General features: G+C 48.7%; 1 protein-coding gene across 5 annotated transcripts; it reads right to left on the bottom strand.

Moving 5' to 3' along the window:
• Positions 1-2068: 2068 nt before the first annotated feature.
• GRK6 (G protein-coupled receptor kinase 6) lies at positions 2069-23554 on the bottom strand. Of its 5 annotated transcripts, none has more exons than XM_074212255.1 (16): positions 23453-23554; positions 19297-19392; positions 17235-17347; positions 16853-16930; positions 15173-15273; positions 14886-14978; positions 14502-14565; positions 9927-10067; positions 8914-9104; positions 8146-8183; positions 7973-8062; positions 6886-7094; positions 6655-6792; positions 6081-6218; positions 5785-5919; positions 2071-4722 (listed from the first exon to the last, which is right to left on the bottom strand). In XM_074212255.1, the coding sequence occupies exons 1-16, from the start codon at positions 23502-23504 to the stop codon at positions 4669-4671; spliced, it is 1731 nt and encodes a 576-aa protein (XP_074068356.1). In that variant the 5' UTR covers positions 23505-23554; the 3' UTR covers positions 2071-4668. The 5 variants fall into 5 exon arrangements, with proteins under 5 accessions (XP_074068359.1, XP_074068356.1, XP_074068358.1 ...); XM_074212257.1 differs by lacking the exon at positions 23453-23554 and adding an exon at positions 22910-23001 and having other exon boundaries at positions 2071-4724; XM_074212256.1 differs by lacking the exon at positions 2071-4722 and adding an exon at positions 5001-5461.
• Positions 23555-23720: the final 166 nt, after the last annotated feature.

The raw sequence follows: 23720 nt of genomic DNA, 5'->3' as shown, positions 1-23720 counted from the left end.
ATGACAGTTTGAAAAGGGTTCAGCAAGCCCTGATGCCAGAGATTCCAGTTCTCCCTAAATACCCCATACTCTAGCGTTTATATTCTAAATGACACTGTGATAAAGTAATTTTTACAAATATTATCTCATAAAAACTAACACCCCCAATATTATCTCATTTTACCCCTATTGAGGTAGGTGCTGTTTATTAAATCCCTATTTTATAGTTGAGGAAATTGAGACGATCAGAGGTTAAGTAACTTGCTCAGGGTCACACAGCTGTTAGGTATCTGAGGTCAGATTTGAACTGAGTTTCTCCTGACTTCAGGCCAGTACTTTATCCAGTACACCAGGAGGTGAGGTGAGGTTACTGCTACACCAGGATTCAAGTCAGGCCTTTGAAGGGGAGGAGGAGGAGGAGTTAGATAGTTTTGCCCTGAAACACACTCACCAGCCTACCCAATTCTTAGGCATGTGGCTATAATTTCACTAACACTTTAGGTATACAAAGCACCTCTCGCTCAATAGCCCTGAAGTGAATAGTATAATTATCACTTCCATTTTGCAGATGAAAAGATTGAATCTTCACTTGCCAAATGTCACACAATAAATTAAGCATTTGACCAGACCCAGGTCAGAGCTTTCTCCACTATTTCTCTAGGGGTCCCCAGTCAAGTACCCAAAAACTTTGATAAAGCCAGGGAGGCAGAGGATTACTCTGATCCTGATGCTTTCAGGTTCATTCAGTCTTCTCCAAAGGTCCATGCTAGGATCTAACCAGAGCCCTGGCTAGGAGCAAAGAAAGCCCCTTTTCCTTAAAAGATGTGGTTTTCTTTAAGCAACCAGTGTGGGCAATGGACCCACTGTAAAACACTGGGGGTAGGGGTGAGATTTGAAGTAGCAGATACACCTTTGTTGCACACAATCATCAATAGAACCTGCAATAGAGCCAGAAAATATATCCTGGGATCCTTGAGCTATTTCCCTTCACATATGCATGAAGAAGGAGAAATAAGTTCAGACTAAAAGTTAATACTTGATTGGGGGAAGCTAGGTGGTGAAATGGATAGAACACTGGCCCTGGAGTGAGCAGGACCTAAGTTCAAATCCAGCTCCAGACACTTAATAATCACCTAGCTGATATTGAGCAAGTCACTTAACCCCAATGCCTTGTAAAAAGAAAAAAAAAAGTTAATATTTCCAAGACAGAACCATTAGAGTAATTACAGGACCTTCAAGGGATAGTCCAGCATAGTAGCATGAACCTTGGATTTTGAGTCAGGAAGTCTTAGGTTTGAATCTTAATACTTAACTATGTGATCCTGGTTAGGGGGTTTCACTTATCTGGTATTCAGGTTCCTCATGTGGAGAGAAAGTGTAGACCTTCCAAGATCTCCTCTAGATCCCCAAGCTCCTCCTTCTTACAGGATGTAAATGAAACCCAGAGAAAAATAATTTGATTACAGCCATACAGTGTAAAAGACAGGGCTGGGAGTAGATTCTTGGACTCTTGATGGGGAAATTAGACTGGGTCAAGGAGGTAAACATAGGGCTCAAGGGCTCCCTCAAAGGTAGGCAAGCTAAGAGAAGAGGAATCTAGCTGCAGTGTAACCAGGAAGACAGGGAAAACTTTGTTTTTCCTTCACACTCTTAGACTGTGGATTGTGGGTTTTACAACCTCAGTGGATCCTTGGAAGGATGCTTTGATGTCAAAGTGGTGGTGGGAGTGGTTGATTCCCAGCTCTGACAGTTGACAACTTTCTCAATCACTTCACTTAAGAGGGCATCAGCCCAATCTATATTTGAGTGGGAATGCACAGTAATGGGCAGTTCACTACCTCAGGAGGGAGGTCATTGTATAGGTCTGCTTATCAGAAAGTTTTCCTTATGTTGACCAAATTCCTTGACTTTTATCTCACTTCTTCCCAGGCCAGACAAATCAAATCCCTCTTTCACAGGAAGTTCCTTTTTTAAAGGATGATGATATAACCCTTCTGCTATCTCTTAAAATATCCCCAGGTTTTTTGATCATTTGTTTTATAGAATGTGGCCTCATCAGTCTAGATACCTTCTGTTCCCCCCCCCCCGCCGCCAAGATATGGTGCCCAGAACCAAACAGTAGAGATGTAGGGTTTAATAATATTTACATAGAACCATATAGCACCCATCTACTATGTGCCAAATGATTTACAGATATTTCATTTATCTTTACCACCACAGGAGGAGTCAGGTGCTATCATTCCCATTTTACAGTTAAGGAAACTGAGGTTAAGGGACTTGCTCAGTGTTAATCAAGTGTCTGAGGCTGGATTTGAAGTCAGGTCTTCCTGACTGCAGGTCTAGCTCTCCATTTTTTGGCACTACCAGCTGCATTTCTCTACATACAGAACCATCCTCTCTGATTAATGCCATCCTAGACCATATCCTGTTACACTGCTGACTCATTGAACTTGTAGTCCCAAGTCTACTACTCTATAACCTGTGCAATTTTTGGAAGCTCGGTAAAGTTCAAAACTGCTCATTTTAGCAGTGAAATTTCACCAAGTTCTAATCATGATTAAACCCCAACCATCTTTCCCCACTCCTGTTAATCTACCAGTCCTCTACACCTTTTCTATGAGATGTTCATAATGCTTAGAATCTTTCTTCCTTTCCCTTTTCACCTCTTAAAAACGTCCAAAGTTGATAATCCTCCCAGGAACAAAGCCTCCTTGACAGGCCAGCTTCTCTCCACAAAAATCACAAAGCTCCTTATTGTGAAACTAGTCCTCCATTTGTTGACTAGTGTGCTATATTGGTGGCACATCCCCAATGTTGACTATAAGCTTCCAGGGCCTGGTAGTAGAGTTTGACTTGGATGTTCTCTCTTCCACCATCCTGAAGAGTGTTTCACATACACAATGTGAATGTATTACATTTTACCTTATTAGGCCTATGCTTTAATATCAGATGTTTTAACCTGTCAATCTAAATGCACCCATGCTCACTTGCTTCCTGTCATCACATTCATAGATATGCCATCTATGAGAAAAAAACACAGCCCAGAGTCGAGTAAAGATGACGGTGTGGGGATTGACCTGCTTCTGGTTGGTGGCGCTTCATTAAATCTGTTGCTCACATTGTTGTGAATCCACTTGGTATCATTTAACTCACCTCTCCACAGCCCCCCCCCCCACTCCTGCCCACCTTTTCCTGTGGGGGGGCCCATCCCAGCTGTGCAAGGCCATCGGCCATGGTGGGGATCCCAAGAAAGAGGCAGGCTGGGCAGCTGCAGTTTGTGCTCTTATCATATTCACGTTTGCATGAAGGAAACAACAGAGACACTGGGTATCGTACAATGAATAAAAGGCATAAAAATCAGTCTTTACATATTGGAATATCAGTGCAGTGCAAGCAAATGCTACCACAGATATGGTGCCATATTGGGTAAGTCACAGTCCCAAGAAGCCTGGCTCAGTGGATGACAGGGCCCAGGCCAAGGGCAGGCACGCCACACGCTCAGAAACACGAGGAAGGGGCAGATTATTGCTAGGAACTTACACTGGGACAAGTGGATACTGTGCAATGTGGCTGGAATGTTTTAAAAACTCTCCTCTCCCCCCAAATCCTGGAGTGGGGGGGTGGAGGGTGGAGGGTGGAGTGGTGGTGCTGTACTAGGAGGGAGAAGAACCCAGGCCCACTTCTCTGGTCCCTGGCAAGATACAGAAGCCAGAGACCACCCCCCCCCCCCCAGGGGAGAGAAGAGGCCTCTTTGCTCAGTCCTGCCAGGGGGGTTATGGAAGAGATGCCTTCTGGGAAGACTAAGGGTGATATCCAGACAACCCTCCCCACCCCCACCATGTACTCCTTGCCAGAGGGTATGGCCCCACATGGTCCAAATCCCCAGGCAGTGGACACTGGGTCTGTGGGGGATCCTAGGGGTGGCAGCCACAGGCTAGGTCTTGCCTTCCTGAATGTGCTACCTCTATCCCCAAATGGAGGCTTATTTTGGGGCCTTAAGTTGCCCCAAACTTTCCTATCTGGAAGCAGGCAGGGAGGGAGTTTCCAGAAGTCACAAGGCTATGCCAAGCCACTGGAAACAAGGCAGTGGGATATGTAGGCACAACTGTCACTAGTTCACGGTGGGTGACACAGTGAGTGTGATGGGGGAGGGCCTGGGACCCAAACTAGCTGCCCAGCAGCCCTTGTGGGCCAGGTGGGGCCCTTTGGTTTGGCAATAAATCTTCCCCTTCTCTGCTCTGACCCAGGGAAGGGCCACAGTGAGTATTGTGGGCAGTGGTGGGGAGGGAGATGGCTCCTCTGCCCAATGATTTAAAAATCTACAGTTGATATATACATACATACATACAGATATATAAATATATAAAATTCCAATGATTCCTAGGGGGCAGGTTTGCCACCTCTAGGAAGGTGTCCTAGGGTACTCCGTCCAGGCTGGGTAGGAAGGAGGAATGGAGCAGATTTCTCCTCCCTGCTCCACCCTCCCCAACCCCCAAGGGTGCAGGAAAAGTACCCTGGCAAGCCAAAGATTTAGAACAATCCTGGCCTGTGCAGGGCTTGCTCGGCTCTGAGGCACCTCCATGGGCCTTTACAGACATCTTTAAGGACAACTGTGCAAAACTGTAAACAGGGCAGGTGGGCAGCTGCTACCGCCATCCGCCAGCAGGTGTAGGTGTCAGGCCCTCTGGGCTAGAGGCGGGTGGGGGACTCTTCCTCACTGTCGCTGCAGTTCCCACAACAGTCCTAAAAAAGGGAAGGGTGGGAGGAGGAGACATGGGGAAGACAGAGAGGGAAGCAAAGCAGGCAGAGTTGAACACGGATTCAAGAAGACTGTGCTCCCCACAGGTGCTGCAGATGTGCCAGCCCCCAGCCCTCAGGGAAGAAGCAGTGGCTACCCCGGGAAGACTGGAATGGGGGGGTGCTGAGGCCAGTTTTGGAACACAGTTAGGGGATGATGGAGCCAGGGAAGAGTAAGGAAGAAGTGGTGAGGAGCAAAGGGACCTAGGCCCATCTGGACTTCCCATGTGGTCTGAGGACCAGAATTTGGTCAGGGACCTGAAGGAAAGAGGACTACAGCCATGGGGGGATTAAGAGACAGAGCAGCAACAATGGTTTCCAGGCTACTGGTCCTAACTGGGAGGTGACAGCCTGAGGAGCCAAACTGTGATCTGGAATGTATTCACATTAGAAAGGAAGACTCCTTCCCCAGTCAAGCCACTATCTTCAAAGGAGGCATGGCAGAGTGGGATGGGGAAAGAGCAGCTGAACTCCTTCCCTGAAGCCTCTCCAACCAAGCTGGCGAAGGCAGGGCCTGGGCAGAAAGGGCAGCCAAGCAAGGATTAGTTGCTCTGGGGGCATTTAGAACGAAGCAGTGGGCGGGAGGGGGGGTGGGAGGGCACCAGGCGAGGACTCCTCTTGCCCACATCTCGACTACTGCAGCAGAAGGGATTAGGCCCCGCCGGGACCCACACACTGCTCACCTCTGGAAAGAGAAAACACAGCATGAATGAGGCCCCGGCAGGGAGGGAGGGAAGCCTGAGGCAGAGTCTATTTCCTCAGCCTCAACTTTCACACAAGGGCAGGAAAGGGAGCTTTGGAGGGGACTGTAATCAGGGTGCAGTCCCAGAGCAGGAGCAAGTTTGGAGGATACCCCAGGATAGTCACTTCCCCAAGGGTAGAGCCTGACTCTTGTGGGAGTCGTGGCTCAATCAGGACTGGTAGACCCTGGGAATGCCTAAATGACCAGCTCCAGAGGGAAGGTCAAACAAAGGCCACCTGAGCAACCAACACATGCCTACTTATTACCTGTCTACTGAAGAGTCGCTGGAGCAAGCCCTTTTTGGGCTGTGGGGAAGGCAAGCCCTTCCAGTCAAGGTCTGGGGGAACTGTTCCATCCATGCTGAATATATTCAACTCCTTAAAGCACTCTGTTTCAATCATCTGTGGCCAGGAGACAAGACCATGGTCAGGGGGCAGGACAGGGAATAGGATTCCATGGGGTCATGGAGCCTGGTGAGGCCAGGGGAGAGTACTGCTCATTCCCCTTCTTTCTTCTGTCCTTGTCCACTCCACTCCACCCCATGCCAGGCAGGCCAATGTACCTCATTCTGCCAAGGGATGGGCACGCTCCCTGTGGCAAACTTTTGGTAGAAATCATTGTCTGTGGACTCCAGTTCGACACCCTTGACTGTGGAGAACTGCTCAATATCCAGGACATCTTTGCAGTAGATAGCTTGGGGCTGGGAGGGAGAAGAGATAAGGGGGGTGTTCACTGGGTGATCCAGCAAGGCCAAGGAATGGGAAATGCCAACTGGTATAGAGGATGCATGGGGCTCCATAGCCTCTGCCTGGCGTTGGTCAGCGCCTTCCTGAGCCACAGCTGGCCAGACCTGGGGAAGGCTGGAAGCCAGGATTCGAGTCTGCAATCAGTCCCTGCCTTTCAATCCCAGTGTTCCAGCTTGTTTTCTTTCCAGTCACCCAAGGCCTCTGGGCTTCTGATCCCCTTCAGTTGTCAACACCAGTGGCCAGGAATAGAAGGGGTCCAACTCTGCTGGCCCTTGGTTGACCTTGGTGCAGCCCACAGAGCTGGAGCCCAGCCCAATCCTGCCCTGGTCAGTCCCTAAAGCTGGCTCCCACTCTGGGCCACCCAAGACAGAGGAGGGGTTAAGCACTCACATCGGGCTTGAAGGGAGGCTCAAGCATCCCAGCTTCCAACCGCTTAAAGTTGATGCGTTTGAAGATGGGATGCTCCTTGACTTCCTGTGCACCACCCCCGCGGCAGCCGAGCCTTTCCCGGGGGTCTTTGCACAGAAGCTGTGGAAATGCAGAGAGGTCAGGACTCCTAGGTTGGAGGAGGGAAGGAGGAAGAGCCTCCTCTGCCCCAGCCCTGGAAGCCCTACCACGTACCGAAGTACAGAGAGAACGGGCTTTGGATGAGAACTTGCCCGAGTATTCTTCCGCTACCTCCTTCACCAGCCGCTCCACTTCCTCTCGCTTTATCTTCTTCTTTCGCTGTTGGAAGGGTGACTGGCCCTCGATCATCTCATACAAGAGGCACCCCAGGGCCCACCAGTCTGGGCTGAATGTGTACCGCTCATTCTTCACCACCTCGGGGGCTGGGGGTGACAGGACACAGTGCTACATCAGTGCCAGGGTGGGGGGTGGGGTAGCCTGAGAGTCAGAAGGAACAAGGCTCAGAGAAAGGAAGAGACTTGAACAAGGTCTTAGAGCCATGAAACAGCAGAACCAGGGTTTAAACTCCGGTCTCTGGTTTCACATTCAGGGCTCCTTCTGCTTCTATTAAGCTGTGCTGTCTTATCCCCAGGACAGGTAACACAGGCTTAGCCTGGGACCTCGAGTTGCCCCCAGTTTGTCTTTCCATAAATAGGGAGGTTGGGTGTTTTCAGCAGCCACAGGGCCAGGTCAGGCTTCTTGGATCAAGGCAGTGCCACCCATGGATACTACTGCTGCTGGTCCACCATGGGCAGGGGGAGGGCCTGGGGCTGAAGCTAGCTGACCACTAGCTCCTCTGGCACAGTATCATAGAAAACAATTCCCTTGAGGCATAATGAAATGACTGCAGGATAAAGGCCCTCAAGCTGAACATCCTCAGGGCCAGGGGGTGAGCCCCTCTGAGAACCAACATCTTTCACCCAATAATAACGTATTTTCTTATTTGTTCTTTCTAGTTTGTTACTATCCCTTGTCCCTCATGGAGAGAAGGGTACAGACCAGACAAGGGTGGAGGTGGCCCACAGAGAGTCAGTCTGTCAAGAGACCAAGGGCACAAGAGTCTGTCTGGACTCAGCAATGATGGGCAGCAGTGGAGAGCCCAAAGGGGAGGGGGAACTAACAAGAATGGAGGAAATAGAGGAGAGGAAAAAGGCAGTTTTGCTGAAGATGAATAGGCTGACCTAGCTGAGTATATCTAAGCACAGGGAAGGTGCACCAGGCCAGAAAAGCAGCCTCCACCCATGAGAGAGAAGACACTCACCCATGTAGCCCACAGTGCCCACTCGACCTTTCATGGTCTGACCTTCAGGCACATACACAGCCAGTCCAAGGTCAGAGATCCGAATGTGGCCTGAAAAGGAGGGGATGGTCACAAATCATCTAGAAGAGCCAGCCTAATACTCCTCACCTCCCCAGCACCTGCTCCCCACTCACCATGGTCATCCAACAGGATATTCTCTGGTTTCAAGTCCCTGAGGGAGAAGAGGAAGGATTATTGTTCCACCTGACATAACTAGAACCTTGAGCATTCCCCAGTGGTGGGTAACCCTGCCCCTCTCTGATCCAGGCCTGGACCAAGTTTCCTGCCCAGTACCAGTCCCAAAATGTTCACAGACTGGAGGGTTGGAAAGAGCCTCACAGAACTCACAGGCTATTAGAGCTAGAACATGATGGAGACCAATTAGGCCAACCCCAGCTAGGGATGAGGAAACGAGGTGCACAGTGAATGAGTGACTCGTCTGAAGTCGCTCAGCTGATGGAAAAAGGACTCAGGCCTGGCTTGTCTCTGCCTAACCAGAGTTTGAATCCTGTCTAGTATGTTCTTTCGAGGGGACAGCCAACTTCTACTTCTAAGCCTTCAGGGATTGGGAATTTTGTCTCTAGGCCCATTGCATTTCTGTACCATTTTAATTTTTAGGAAACTCTTTATATGAAAGACAAATCTTCTACTTCCCTGAACGAGTCCAAGTCCTCCTCTGGGGCCCAAAAAAAGAGTCAATCCCTCTTTAATGACAAATCTTCAAAAACCTAAAGCTGGAAAACTCCTGAGAAAAGGACCTGGAATGGAGCCCCAGAGAGGGCCTTAGTGGGTGGTTCTAATCAGTCACAATCTCCAGGCTAGCATTCCTGCTTCCTTCCATGGATTCTACTAGGTGGCCATGAAGCCCTTCCTTGGACCCTCAGGCCTTTGTCCCAGCCTACCTATAAACAATCCGTTCTCGGTGCAGATCCTCCAGGCCACAGCAGATCTCGGCTGCATAGAAGACTGCACGGGCTTCTTCAAAGCCTGCTTCGCCCATGTGATAAATGTGGAATTTGAGGTCTCCCCCATTCATCAGGGTTAGCACCAGGCACAGGGCGTCCTTTGTTTCATAGGCATATGCCAAGCTCACCTGCAATACCCAGCAAGTGACATAGGTGTAGTAACAGGGGAATGTTAGCCCAGTAGCCTACACTCTCCTCAGTAGCTTCTGGGTTACCCCTTGTCTTGGGCTCTGTATTTAGATGGCTACATGAACCACACACTGGTGGAAGCTGGAGACCTCCTTACTTTAGGATCAGAGGTTTGTGTCAGTCCTGGATGGGCCTGTCTTTCTAACAACCTCACTTCATAGTAGAATCAGGGAGAGACCCTTATGGATACCAAGATATCTGGAAGTTGTTGGCCCAAGGCAATTGGCAGGGCACCTAGGTTTCCCTTCTTGAAGTCTCAGATTGGGAGGTGGTCAAGACTACATTGATCCCAACACTTCTTTCCCAAAGTGTGTATTTGTGTTTATGTGAATGTGTGTGAGAGTGAATGTGCCAAGCCTTCCTTGGAAAGCAGAGCTAGATACAAGCATGGCATGCATAGTGCTGGCCAGTTCCCTGTGGGCCAGATTATAATTGCCTCATTCACACACTTCCCAGGTGTGATTAAGAAACCACCTTGGGAAGTGAGGGAATGGATGCCTTATGCAGAAAGACCACAGGTTTCCCCAGGCTCAGAGCCATGGCCTCTTGGGTAACATTTGGAGAGGCTGGCCCTGGGGGAGACCACTGTGCTGCTAGCATGGAGGAGTTGTTGTCCCACATGTATCTCAGATAAAAAGGCAGCTGAGGCTGGCAGAAAAGGGCTGGGGCTAAATCAGGGTGGAAGAGTCATGCCAAGGGCAGGCTCAGAGGCCTCTCTGGGAGGGGACTAGGGGAAAGGAAAAGGCCTCCTCTGTACTTACTACAAACCTACTGTTCACTTTCTCCAGGATCTGCTTCTCATTCAGGGCCATGGCCTCTCCTTTCCTCTTCTTGATTCGCTTCTTCTCTAGCTTCTTACAGGCATACATCTTGCCTGTTGCTCGCACCTGGCATGCACAGACCTAGGGGATGGAATACCCACTGAATATGTGCTCCATTCATCCCCATAGGATCCATCTTCTGGGTCTTTCTGGAAGCCCCCAATCCAACCCCCTAACCTCAAAGGAAGAGGCAGTCTGTGCCCCCTCACTCAGTCTCAGACCCATCTTCAATCAGTTTCCAAACTCCATTTGGTCTACTGAGCCCTGAACATCCCAGAATCTAACAGAGAACGAGGTTCTTTTCCATTTAAAATCTATTCTGGCCCAATCGAGTAGGGAACCAGAGTGAAACATTATTCAGTAGAAATAATGATGTCAATGACTTATGATCTCATCAATGGGATATTCTCTAGCACACCTCCTCTATTCTGCCTTCTCATCCTGTGTGATTTTTGTCCAAGTCTGGCTTTTGGTCCTGCACATTAGAGCTATCCAACCCCTCCGGAAGTCTTTTTACATCTCCTGGGTACAGATGTTGCACTTGATCCATCCAAATGTTCTCCATCATCTGGATGATGTTCCTTCTGTTATTTTCTGTGCAGAGGTCATTTGTGTGTGTGTAAACTGCATCTCTCCATGGACCTTGGCACATACATTTTTGATTCTTTGGTAACTGTGGTATATTAAGATCCACAAGTACAGAGCACAACTAGTAGAATCTTTGTCTTAAACAGTTGAGGTTGTGTGTTAGGGAGAAGCTTAGGGTCAATGAAAGGATCTAGTTATTAAGCAAATGCATCTTGGTCTTCTCTCATCTTCCTAAATCTTCTTCAATTATGGTTCTAGCTCACAGTCCATCCCAGTACTGATGTATTAACTTTACTGCACTTGTCATTCATGTGGTTTTTCTTATATAGAGAGGCAATATGATATAATGGATAGAATTGACCACAGAGCTAGAAAGAACTAGGCTCAAGTCTCTGACACGCACTTGATTGTGTGCCCCTGGGTGGGTCTAGAGACTATAAAGTGGCAGAGGTGCTGACTAGTACTTGGAGAGGGAGTTTCCTCTTCTGAGAGTATACCATACTAATGAAATCACAAGTTCAGCCTTTTAACTCTATATGGATTGTAAGACCCATCTCTTTTGAATAAGGAATTGATCAAGGAGTCCCAAAATGCACCAGGGCTGGATTAATTGGCATGCCTTTTGTAAATGTGGAACAGCAAAGATGAGTATCTTTGGCAGGCACTCATCTTCCCATTTTTTGTCTTGTTGATGTGAATATAACCATTTGTCTCAAGAATGTTAATACTGGGGGCAGCTAGGTGGAAGCTAGAGAACTGACTCTAGAGTCAGGAGGATTTGAATTCAAATCCAGCCTCAGACACTTAATAATTACCTAGTAGTGTGACTCTGGGCAAGTCACTTAGCCCCACTGCCTTGCAAAAACCAAAAAATAAAAAATTTCTCCTAAAAGAACGTCAATACTGAGGTAGTTCAGTTATATGAATATCAATGCCATTCACTAGTGACTGGACAAAGGTCACAATTTGGAAGAATTATAGTTAATATTGATAGAAAATCTAAAAACTGCCTAGAAAACACCTCTTCCTTTTGAATGCTTTGCAGGGCATCTCCACAACCTTGGTGAAATCCTTGAACAAGCCTCCATGACCTTCCTATGCTATGGATGTTAATAATCCATCATCTCTGTAGATGTATATAGCAAGGTCCTTTACATAGGGATGGGGCAATGCTTGTTGGAAGAGTGCCTTTAAGGCTGCATCTTACTCTACCAAGCCAAGTAAGTTTGGACTTACTTTTCTATTTTTGGTATCAATGGGTATGACCCTTGGCAAATGGCTTTACCTATTTGCCTCAGTTCCCTCACCTGTAAAATAGGGGTTATTGTCAAATGAGATAACAACTGGGAAGCCGCAACCACAGAGCTGGGAACATGGGAAGTGCTATATAAACATTAATTATTGTTATTAATTATATGACTTTGAAGAAAGGATCTGCTGTGGGAAATTGCATTCCCTTTTCTGTTAATATCCCATGAGATTTTAAGAAACCATTTTAGGGATCTTCTTTCCCTTACCAGGCAGCTTGTGGGATGCTTCTCAGATCCTTCGGAGCTTCTCAGGATCCTGCAGCTTCCAGCATAGATAACCTGTGTGTATCTTGGCCTGCTCCAGACACTTTTTTCCAGCTTCATCTTCTTAAGTGCCATTTTCATTCATCTTATAGAGACTGAGGTATTAGGATTTAAACGTGGTGGTTTTACTGTCATTGATGAAAATGGATGATCCTAACACACCTGCTCTACTTATCTACTCTATTTGTTGTCTCAGGCCAAGGTTTCTAAAGACAGGTTTCTGCCTGTACTGCTTTTCAATGTTCAGTGAGGTGATGTTGTTGGTAATCTGCCATTCTCCTCTGTAGGGTTTGTGAATGCACTTGGTGTTTGTATTTTAAACCCCTTCCATCCTGGCTACTGTGACAGGAGATGCAGTGCTTGTTCAGTAAGGCCTTTTTGTTCTAGGTTTCTTTGGCCTTCTTGTGGTGGTGATTGTTTAAAAAAATGGTGAAAAATTGAGACCCCTGGTTCCCTTCTTGATATCAACAACTTGCTGAAAATAAGCCAGGCTGAAGTTGGTGGATATGTATCCGGCCCTTCTCAATTTTGGCTTTTCTTCCACGCTGGTGTAGATTTTCGATCCTCCCTCCCTAGTGGATGATCTGACAGCACAAAGGCTAATTTTGATATGATTCCCATAGCAATAACCAGCTGTTCCCTGTCAAGGTAGTCAATTTCATTTCCTTCTGATGTCGTTGGGTGTCTGCCTCTTCCAACGCATGCCTTCTAACTTACCTACTGAAGTATTCATAATATATAGACATGAGACTTCTGAGGAGTCTATAAGTCTTTCGCCTCTTGTTTCTTAAAACTCAATCATATTTCCCAATGTATTTAGGATTATTGATTTAGACTGGGAAGGACCTCATTGGCATTGAGATCAACTCCATTTTACAGATGAGGAAACTGAGGCCCAGAGAGTTTAAGTGACTTGCTTAAAACCAATGGTAATGAGTACCAGAGATGAGCCCAGCTCCTCTGATACTCTAGTCAGTCAAATATTCTTGCACTGGATCATGCTGTACTACCTTTCCATTCTGAATTGTAGTCACCAAATATAAAGTCCTGGATTGACTTGGTTTGGAGGATCTTATCTAGTTTAACATAAAATTTCACTATTCATTGTCCTTAACAAACTTTATCATATGAGCTATAAGCAGTCTCTTTGTGATGGTCTTTTTGCTTATTCTCATTAAGATCATTACAATGAGAGATGACCAAGCATGCCATTAAATGTTTCATGTTGCCTTTGAATACACAATTAAGTCAACTCTGCCAAGTCTTTATTTACTTCCCAAAGGAGAACCAGTGAGCCACCTTTCTAATTAGGGACAATTTCCATTTGTGATCTACCTTCATTTATCTGAAAAATGTCAATAATTTCAATAACATGTCCATTCACAGAGATCTACTATTGAGAGAACCTAAAAATTAGTGTTTATGGATACTCTAAAAATGGATCTTTACCTCTTCGCCTCCTTTTCTGCCATTCTACAACCATTAATAGCAATGAAAATGGGACCCACAGGTCCAAGAGTCATTTTACATTTTTTTCTTTCATGAATTGTTAAGGTCAATGAATTCATTACCTAGCAGACAACCTACTGGATTAGTCCTCAGGTAGAAGACTCTGTCTCTGGGACTGGATTCAAAGGTGGAAGAGCCTCTGTGAACTTAGGGTCACCTTCAAACACTGATGAGGCATCCCTAGTAGTGGTGGTGATGGTAGTAGTACTAGCAACAGCCACTGCCAATCTTCATTTCTGCTGCTTCTCTAGTGTTTCAAGGTTTACAAAAGCAAAACAATCCTCTAAAGGAGGTAGGGAAAGATCTATTTTTCCCATTTTACAGAGGGGAAATTTGAGGATTAGAGAGTAGCCTAAAGTCCTAAAACTATTAGACTTTAAAGCTAGGATTTGGATACAGATCTTTCTGAGTCCATGTCCCACATCATAAATGAAACAAGGATTCTTCCACTTAGTTGCCATGGTCAAGTTTTCAGCTCCTCTTTCCCTAAATGTCCTGAACTTGTCTCCTCTCCTAATTCCCAGAAGTCAGGCAGAGTGACAGGGGCAGTGCAGGAAAAGGAACAAGGATACACCTTGGTTCAGGTCTATCAGATAAGTAAACCAAACTAGGTGAGAGTCTGAAGACCTGCTGCCACTCTTTCTCACCTGGTTATATCTGAAACTCAAAGGGCACTGGCATTTCCAGAAGTTTTGGGGACTAGTGAATGAGAGAGTGCAGTGGCATATACAAAAGGAAATGTCTCCCTAAAAAGGGTATCAAGCCCCTACTAAGAGCTGGTGCCCTCACTGCCATCCAAAGGATGAATCTCCTCATAGATTCCGTTTCATTCAAGGACACTCACCTCCCCAAAGCCACCCTTGCCTAATACACGGTACTGGCGGAAGGTGTTTTTGGTCACTGGTTGCCTGCAGAAGAAAAGATGAAAGGAGGATTACTAGAGGCTCCTGAGGTGGGGAATGGGGTATCTACCTGGGCATTGTTAAGGTGGCAAGGCTATGGGTGATGCTGGAGAGTAAGGGCAGGGGAGAAGCAAGTCTATGGGTGGAAATGAGGAGGAGGTGGATATTCTGTCTCTACTTTCATGAACCCCATCCAACATCACAGGCTGCCTCTGTTAACTGCCCATTATTCATACTCCCTCCTCTCCACTGCTCAGTACACACACTATGCCCCATGGGACCACACCCTGCCATATTTTGTGTAGGACAGAAGTAGTTATCCTCACCTTTCCATCCATTTCCACTGTAAGAATCGATTGAAGTAGATGCTGTCGAGGTAATCCGCAAAGGGGGCCACGCTCAGGAATTCATGGGTCAGCCTAGGGGTGGGGTGAATGCTGAAGCCTTGGCTGGCTTCACTCATGGCAGGGAGCCCCCAGATAGTGGGATGGGGTTGGCAGCTTTCCTTTTCCTCCTTGTCCCACTCTCTGAGGATGGCACTTGGGCTGTCCCCTCCCTTGTAGACTAGCCTCCCCCCCATTTCCACAGAATAGAGGGACAGGCTGACACTCACCTAGTGAGCTCTTTGAAGAGGTCTTTGCAGGGACCCTGCTCAAGTTGCTCAGCACAGGCACTCACCAGTTGGGAAGGAACTTCGGGGATATGGTCTGTACACTGGGGAGTCCGGTAGAGGCAGAGAAGAGCCATCATGAAGGGCTGAGCTCCTTATCCTACCCTAACCCCCAGGGAGCTCCCACAATAAGGAAGAGAAGCTGAGTTTTCTCCTAAGCCACACTTGCACTCAGGGATTGCAGGCCCTACAAACTCTTAATCAACTATTGGTCAGAGTCCAAACTTCCGATCCCTTCTGGAATACTTTTAGATCCTCCCTGACAGGGAATCATCCATTTTTTAAAAAAAACCATTTATTAACTGCCTTTTTTCTTTCAGGCACTGTGTTTACTGCTTGGGTTACAGAGACAAAAGGTGTGTGTCCCTGGTCTCAAAAAGCCTGCATTCTACTGGCAATTAGGAATGGTCACAGACTTTTACTCATTCATTATATTTGACTTTGTCAATGTTTAACACACTAAAACTATGGATCCATAGAATGACTATATTATACATCATTTTCTTTCTCTTTCTTTTAAAGATAAATATTGAAATAAAATCTCTGGCTCAGTCCTAGGTTCCCAATTGACTGTTTGGTGTATTGGTGGGTACTCATGTGTTAATAAATGGTTCATTTATTATCCAGGGGGTCATCCACTCTTGGCTTCATCTGGTGATGAGCTCACTAACCCCAAAGGTGGCCTGCATCACTGCTGTGCAGATCTATCTGTTAAATCATGTTGGATATTGAGCAGGGGCCTTGAATGAAGCTCCAGGGGACTCTGCTCTGCTCCAGCAAGATTCCAAGCAGACAGCCAGACCCAAGGGACACACAGGGGACAGACCAGGATGGCAGACAGTGATTGCCTTGTCATTTCTTATCTCCACTTCTGACTTTGCACACAAATACTTTATCTGGAAAGTAGTGAGTTAGTCTGACTACTTGGTCTTCATGCATGGGGAGGGGGTAGGCAGGAACTGAAGGGAAAGAATATAATATCCAGTTAACTAAGGATGACCCTTTTTAGGGAGGGCAGTGGGTTTTAATCTGAGATCTTTGAATTTGTTTTTAAAAAATTTTTTTTGCTTTTTTTTGCAAGACTTGTGACTTGTCCAAGGTCATACAGATAAGTAATTATTATTACATGTCTGAGGTCATATTTGAACTCAGGTCCTCCTGATTCCAGGGCCAGTGCTCTATCCACTGCATCACCTAGATGCCCCTTTAAAAAATATTTTTATAACTATTTCAAATTGGTTTCTTTTGTAGTCCTATGCATTTTCTTTTACACATTTAAAAAATGCTTCTAGATATAGTTCATAGGCTTCACTAGATGACCAAAGGGGTCCATAATATCAAAAAGATTAAGTACCTTTTTTTGTGGCAAGAACATTTTAGAAGGTGCTAGGAACTGCCCAGCTCTCAAGGTTTGGAGGAGCTCCCAAACTCTAGGGGTCCTCCTGGTTCCTGTCAGAAAGACTCTAGACTGAATGTTTCCACAATTCTGCCTCCCTCCCTCCAGGCCTAAGGCCAACCTCCCATCACTATCTAAATCAAACCTTTTGGCAATGACAGACCCCCTTCATCTTGAAATGAAGCTCTCTCACTGGCCCTAGTAGGTCCAGGTTGCAATTTACTTACCTTGGGGTTCAGGTAGTTCTCCATCAGTCTCTGGGCAACCTCTTTCCGCTTATCATCAGGGGTCACCTCATATTCAGCCTACAGGAAGAATGACTCTGAGACATATAGGTCTTAGCCTAAGAAAGGCAGGAACTATAGAAGGGGCCAGGAGACTTATACTCAGGGGAGGAAGACATGGTTTTCTGGACTGGCCTTGAAACTAGAGTTCAACAGGGGGTTGACCAAGGAAGAAACTGAAGATATCTCTACCCTGAAACATCTGGTGGTAGAAATGGCTTGCTTAGATTTCCAGGCCCTTGGCCTTGGGACAAGAGACCCTCAGGAGGGCTTGCTTCCCTCACCCTGGTCACAGGAACACTTGGAAGGCAGGGAAAACCCTTACCACCCCATCCAGGAAGCCGATGCATCGGGATAGCTCCGGCCGTGTCTCGCAGAACTGCCGGAAGAGCAAGTGCCCGATGGGCTGCCTCTCACACAGGCTGTGGTAGTCCCGCTCTACAAAGAGAGGCAGCATATCTGTAGCCACCAACAGCCCAGGCAGCACCTCACCTCCCTGCATCCCCAGGCCCTCCCCCCCCAACAGAAGTTGGGCCAGGAGAAACTCAATTCAATTGGACAGGGCTCTTGTGGTGGTCAGGTAATCTGGGATTCCCAGCTCTGAAGAGGTGAGACTGAAGCCTGGTTCTTCCCCTTCTCTCTAAATAAGTCACTTCACTTTTACTTATCCATTGGATAAGGAAAATGCTACTTATTCATCTAAATTCTATGTGCCTATCAGCCAGATGGAGGGAAAAGAAGTCCATGCTTACTTCATTGTAGACCTCAGGTCCTCTCTGACCTGAACAGGCCATGGGAATGAGATGAGAGGAGGAGACCACCTCTGCATCCTGGGGGGGGGGGGTACTTTAAGCATGGTGCCACTGGGGAGGAAGTAGGGGTTTTCTGTGCAGTTTTTGAGAATACAGAGCTCAGGAGCAGAGAGGTATCCCCTCAGTCTCCAATATTAGAGGGAAGGCATAGGTGGCCCTGTCTAGTGGCCTCCAGGAAAGTCCTCTCTCCCCCTTCTAAAACAGACATTGAGACTGTCTCTTCTGATATCCCAGCCTCAGCCCCAGCTTGGGGGGCAGCAAAGAGGGATTTAAGCTTTTGAGGCCAGGTCAGTTTGGAGTCAGGATGGAAGATGCCCAAGAAACCATCACCCAGTAGGGTATTTCTGATCCCCACCAGCTCCCAGGAGCATGGGAGGAAGGCACAAAGCTACTTGCTACTTCTAGGACTCAAGACAGGCTATGCTCCCAATAGACAGCTGGGGTCAGAGCTCAGTCTTCTTTCCACCCATCTAAACTCCCCATCCTATGAGGCCTGGTGGGATCCAGTCTACCTGCTCCCCATGATTCTTGTCAGAGGTTGGCTGGCCTCTCCAGCCCTTTCTCTCCCCTACTTGAGGTGGCTACAGTGATTCATCTGAACCTGCCATGGAACAGTAGTTGGTCAGTTGGCAGGGGCCCGGCCCAAGCACCTTTATGGAGGGTAAACTCATCCTGAGAATGACGGGCCACATGACTAGGGTAAGTGGCAGAGGCAGGGAGGGTTTGACTAGCTCCAGGCTCCAAATCAAGCACTTCTGCTAGACTGTTAATAGTAACAGTGTTCACATTTGTAACGCTTCTAGGTTTACAAAGTATTTCTTTACCACAGCCCAAAGGAGATAAGCAACAAGTCTATGAGGAGTCCTTATGATCTCTGCCTCTGGTCAAACCCGGCAGGGGCAGCCCAAGACAGGGAGCTCCCTGAGGGCAGGGCTGGCCCCCTTCTTCGTCACCCAGGAGTACCCTGCGCAGATGGGATGCCCTGGCTGGGAACACTCCCCGCTCCTCACTGGTCGCACTTCCCCCCTTCTGCCCTCAGAGAGCAGGCCCTGTTCTGAGAAAGAAGCGCTGTGGTCGGTCCCCTCCCTCCCCTTCCCTCTGACAGTCTGCCTTCCTCCTAGGAGGAGTCAACCTTCTGTGCAACAGGGCCAGGGCAGCCAGCAAACACTAGAGCCCAGGAAGCTCTAACTTTGGGGTGGAGCAGGCCTTCCCCCCACCCTGGCTCAGGAACTGAAACCCTCCGGGGGGGGGGGGGGAGGGAGCGTGGGTAGTGCACAGGGCCTAGCTTCCTGCCACACTCCCTCCCTAAATGGGGGAACAGTTTGTCCCCAACCAGACCTGATAACCTCAGCAGGTTGGGTTCAGATGAGCCCCAAATGGGGCAGAGGTGCAGGGGTGACCTGGCCAGGCTCCTACCTCCCAGGCCAGAACCACCGGTAAAATGACAGGCGTGGGGTCACACAGAATAGAACTGAGCTAGGGTCAGGACCTAGCAGTTTCCGTCAGCTTACCCTGGTGCCCCTCAGGCAGGGGCTTCAAGGAGCATCTCCCAGGAAAGCCTGGACCCTTCCTTACCCACACTTTGACGAAGATCCTCACACAGGCTGATATGGGGGAACTGAAGCATCTGTCGCCATTTCTTGCTTTTTCCCTTTCTGTTGCCACCACCACCTGGAAGGGTCATGAGAAGATTAGGAAACAAGGTGATTGGGTTGGGGGTTGGAGGGGGGATGATTGTTCCTTATTCCCTGGGCCTGGGGCTGCAAGCCTCCTCAGCCTCCTCCTCCCCCTCTTCACTTCCTTACTGGGGCACATGCTAGCCATGGTCCACCTCTACCTACATTCTTCCTCAATCCCCTAGGAGCTTCTGGAGGGGAAGATGGGATTTATACAACTTGTACCAGGCCTTCCCTAGGGGAGGCAAGGTTTGGTCTAAGGTTCAGGGTGACTTCTGGGCCCCATGGGAATAAGTGAGAGACACAGACAAATGCTCGAACTTGGCCTGGTACCTCACAAGCCCTACAGAAAACCAAAGGATCATAAAGAATTTTGTTCTACTTATCTCAGATAATTTATTATAAAAGCTTGATTTTTCTGTTTGTGTTTCTCCACTCCCCACCCCCAAATTGAAAAAAATTAACAACAGAACATTGCAGAATAAAAGAAACACTGGATTTAGAAGCTAATTTTAGTTCCATTATTATCTGGGTGATCTTGGGCAAATCACTTTGTCTCTCTGGGCCTCAGTTTCCTCACTTGTAAAATGAGGAAAGTGGACAAGATAATCTCTAAGCTCTAAAATCCTAAAACCCTATGAAATGGAGGAAACAGTGATAGACAAGGGAGCTGAAGCTCTAGCTACTGAGACAAACCCCTCAACTTTCTCCCTTAGGGGATTCTGAAGGAGCTACTAAACAGGGATGGTCTATGGATAGACACTGGACCATGGACAAAGGCCAAGACAGAATGTGAGTGGGTCAAAACTACTCAAGGCTGGGGCAAGGAGCTTCAAAGAGGAAGTGTCTGATAATGTCCGTTGGGAAATCCTTCTCTTCCACCCCTGCCTGTAGGGGCCTGCCCTCCGATGGTTGCTTCACTCAGTAACAAGGGTGCCTGTAGGCTTGGCCCCTCTATCAGCCTCAGGCCCAGTTACAAGGCTTTTGGAACAGAATAAAGGTTTTCCCCTACCTCTAATAGGGTGGGCTATGAGGCCTCAAGAGGAGACCAGAAGAAATGGGAGAGGCACAGGGGAAGCTTCTCCAACAAACCCCCACCTTCTACAGGTCATTCATATGTTTCAACCACCCCATCTTCCCCTTCCCCACAAGCTACTTCCTCCCACCCCTCTTTAGGCCACATCAAGGTTGCTGCAGAAAGTCTCATGCAAATATCCTGTCCCCACCCTATCCCCTGCTTCTTCCTCTTCCCCACCCAATACCTAGGCACCTGTCCCCTTTCTTTCCACAGCATATTCTCAGGGGGAGGAAGAAACTATAGTAAGGGGAAGAGAAAGGTGAGGAGAAAGCTTTTCCTTCTTAGGAAATTCTGGGCTTAAAAATTTGGTCCTTGGGAACCAGATGAATTTCAATTTTAGACTCTACCCTGGGATCCCACAACTGTCTATGTTAAGTTTCACAAGGTTCCTAAATGAAAGAATACCCCCCCCCACACACCCCCATCACAGCTGGAGCTACCATAATATCACTTAACTCTTATCAATTCATTTCCTTCCTCTGGCATTCCAGGTTAGACAAGCCAATGTTCTCACTCACCCAGGCTATATACATTTATGGCCAGAGCTACTCTCACCAGCCCCAAGCCCTAAAGGCATTGAGTTGTCTATAGACCATGGCAGAAGGACCATCTTGGTCAGGGCCCTGGCCCCTCCCCTCCCCTCCCCTTAGGATAGGGGGATGATGAGGCAGAAAAAAGAAACCAGAAGATGTCTCTCAGGGGATGGGAGGAAAGTCTGGTCTGGCTGACCTGATAAGGGAGCTGAGATAAGCCAAGTCAGGCTGCCCAGTGCTATGTGTCAGTCAGATGCCTCTTGGGTGGTCATTTAGCATTAGTGGCCAGCATCCATCCCTCAGTGTACCAGCACATGCCCAAGAAGTGCTCTCTCACCTGATCCCAGCTGGATCACTTGCTGAAGTTGCCAATATAAAGGCCATTACAATCCCCTACTTCTTTTTTGTCTACATCCAAAGTCTATGCCCAGCCCTGGAGCCCTCTGGCAGTAAGACAATCTGTCCACAGTGTCTGTTGGAGAGGTGCTGGGCTCCTGTAGCTAGAGAAAAGGCAATACTAGCCCAGAAATCTATTAAGCAGACCTATGGAGTTGCAGAGGCTGGGGAAGCAAGATAAAGGAGAGAGCTGGGCTGAGGGGGTTAATGGGGGCTAATTATTGGGAAACAACCCAGGTTCAGGTGGCTTGAGTTGAGGAAAAACTTAGAAGGAACAGCAAAGGCAAAGAAGCTATTGATTGGAAGGTCACAGTGCTCTTGGTACCCTGTGTCCAGAGACTTCAAGTCAAGAGAATATATGTGTGTGTGTTAGAGAGAATTTCCTCACTAGAAGTCCCTACACTGATAAGAATAAAAAATCACAGGTCTGTGGCTCCCCCCCCCCCCCTTTCTTTAAACAAGGCTTTGTACTAGAAGGCACTCAGGACAAAATTAAAACCAGTTGATGCCCTTAAGTAGCACAAACCATATGATTCACAGGTTTAGAGGGAAAAGAGATCATTTAGTCCATTTAGCTCATTTTACAGAGAAAGAAATTTAAGTCCTGATATTATATGACCTGCCCAAGGTCATTCAAGTAACAAGTAGGAGAGCTGAAAGATGCAACTGGTCTGGTAATGGTGAAGGAGCTTGGCACCAGCAATGGCCACTACCAACTGGATCCCCATCCTGGGATAAGCAAGACAAGTTACATCTGCCCTGAAGCCATGTAAATCTTTTATTCCCCAACATTTTCAGTAGGTATGTGGTCTCAGCTTTACCTTTGCAGGGAAATGTGGGCCCCAGAGGTCACTCAAATATACACAACCTACCAGGGGGTCCTGCAGATAGCTTGTTGGGGGAGTAGATTCCTTGTCCATAGCATGGTTATAGTTAGACCAAGCTGGTCACTGAGCATTTAGGGTGGACAGGTCCCTGCCTGTACATAGCACTATGATGGTTATGAACTGCTGGAAGAAAAATTAAGATCAGAGATTTAGGGCTGGAAGGATCCTGAGGTTAGCGTGCTTATTCTAATTCTCTTTTATGGATGAGAAAATTGAGGACCCTGGGAATTTAAATGGCTGGCCCAAATTCACCTAGCTAATAAGGGACATGGCCAAGATTCAAACTCTACTCCAAATTTAACATGTATTTTACTACACTACACACACACACACACACACACTGACACCCACCACCAAAGAATGTCTACTCATCCTTGAAAAACTTTCAGGTTCCCACCATATGTTCGTATCGAGCCAGTGTGTCTCCCCCTCCCCTCCCCCCCTTAAGGACCATTTTGGCAGTGTTTGAGTCCTCGGGCCTGCAGCATACCTAAGTGTAGCGGAGAGGCCCCAGCACAGGGCCCGTCCACTGGAGCTGGAAAGCTCACCTAAGCCCTAAGCCAGCTCGGAGCCCCGCTTCCCGGAGGAGTCCCCAGGGTCTCCCCCAGGCGTGCTCACCCTGCCTTTGGCATCCTCCAGAGGTCAGCCTCTACCTCTCCGGTCAGCGGGGCGAAGCCTGCTCCCCCTCCCGGGCAGCCTGGGCCCCAAGCTCACCCAAGCGCCCCAAGTTCCACGGCGCTCGGCCGGAAACAAGAACCCCGGGTACAAAGGGGGGCGCTGCGCTAGAGCCGCATCCCGCGGGGGGCCAGGCCCGGGGGCCTGATGGGGAGGGCACGGGGCAGACAGAAGCCCCAGGGGCCTGAGCCCCGGGGCTGGACTCCCTGCTCTCCTTGGGGTCACCCCGAGCAGCGTCGGGGCGGGCGGGGTGCGGGGGCAGAGGAGGCGGGGGCCCTCCCCGGGGCGCGTGGCCGGCGCGGCGGCGGCCCGGCCGAGCATCCGCGTGTGGCCGCGGGGTCGGGAGCCGCCCGGCCCCGGCGCGCGGAGCCCAGGGCCGCGGTCCCCGGGCGGCTCGGGGCTGGGCCGGGCGGCCTCCGCCTCCGGCCCGAGTCCCGACGCGACCTCAGGCCGTGGGACCCGAGCCCCGGCTGCAGCCCGCCTCACCTTCCCGGGCCTTGAGCAGCACCGTGTTGGCTACGATGTTCTCGAGCTCCATGGGGCCGCGCCGCTCGCCCGCCCGATGCCCCGCTCGCCCGCTGGCTCGCTCGCCGGCCGGGATCGCAGTGACTCCGCCACGGCCTCGGCCTCGGCCTGCCGGGCCGCAGCAGACGCCGCCCGCCGCCGCCGCCGCAGCTCCTGCTGCTGCAGCTGCAACTGCTGCCGCCGCTCCTGCTGCCGCTGCAGCTGCTGCTGCTGCCGCGGCGGCCGCCCC

This window comes from Macrotis lagotis, chromosome 1 (assembly GCF_037893015.1).
Source record: "Macrotis lagotis isolate mMagLag1 chromosome 1, bilby.v1.9.chrom.fasta, whole genome shotgun sequence".
Lineage (NCBI taxonomy): Eukaryota > Metazoa > Chordata > Mammalia > Peramelemorphia > Peramelidae > Macrotis > Macrotis lagotis.
The sequence above is the reverse complement of the archived record's forward strand: the minus strand, read 5'-3'. Positions and strand labels throughout refer to the sequence as shown.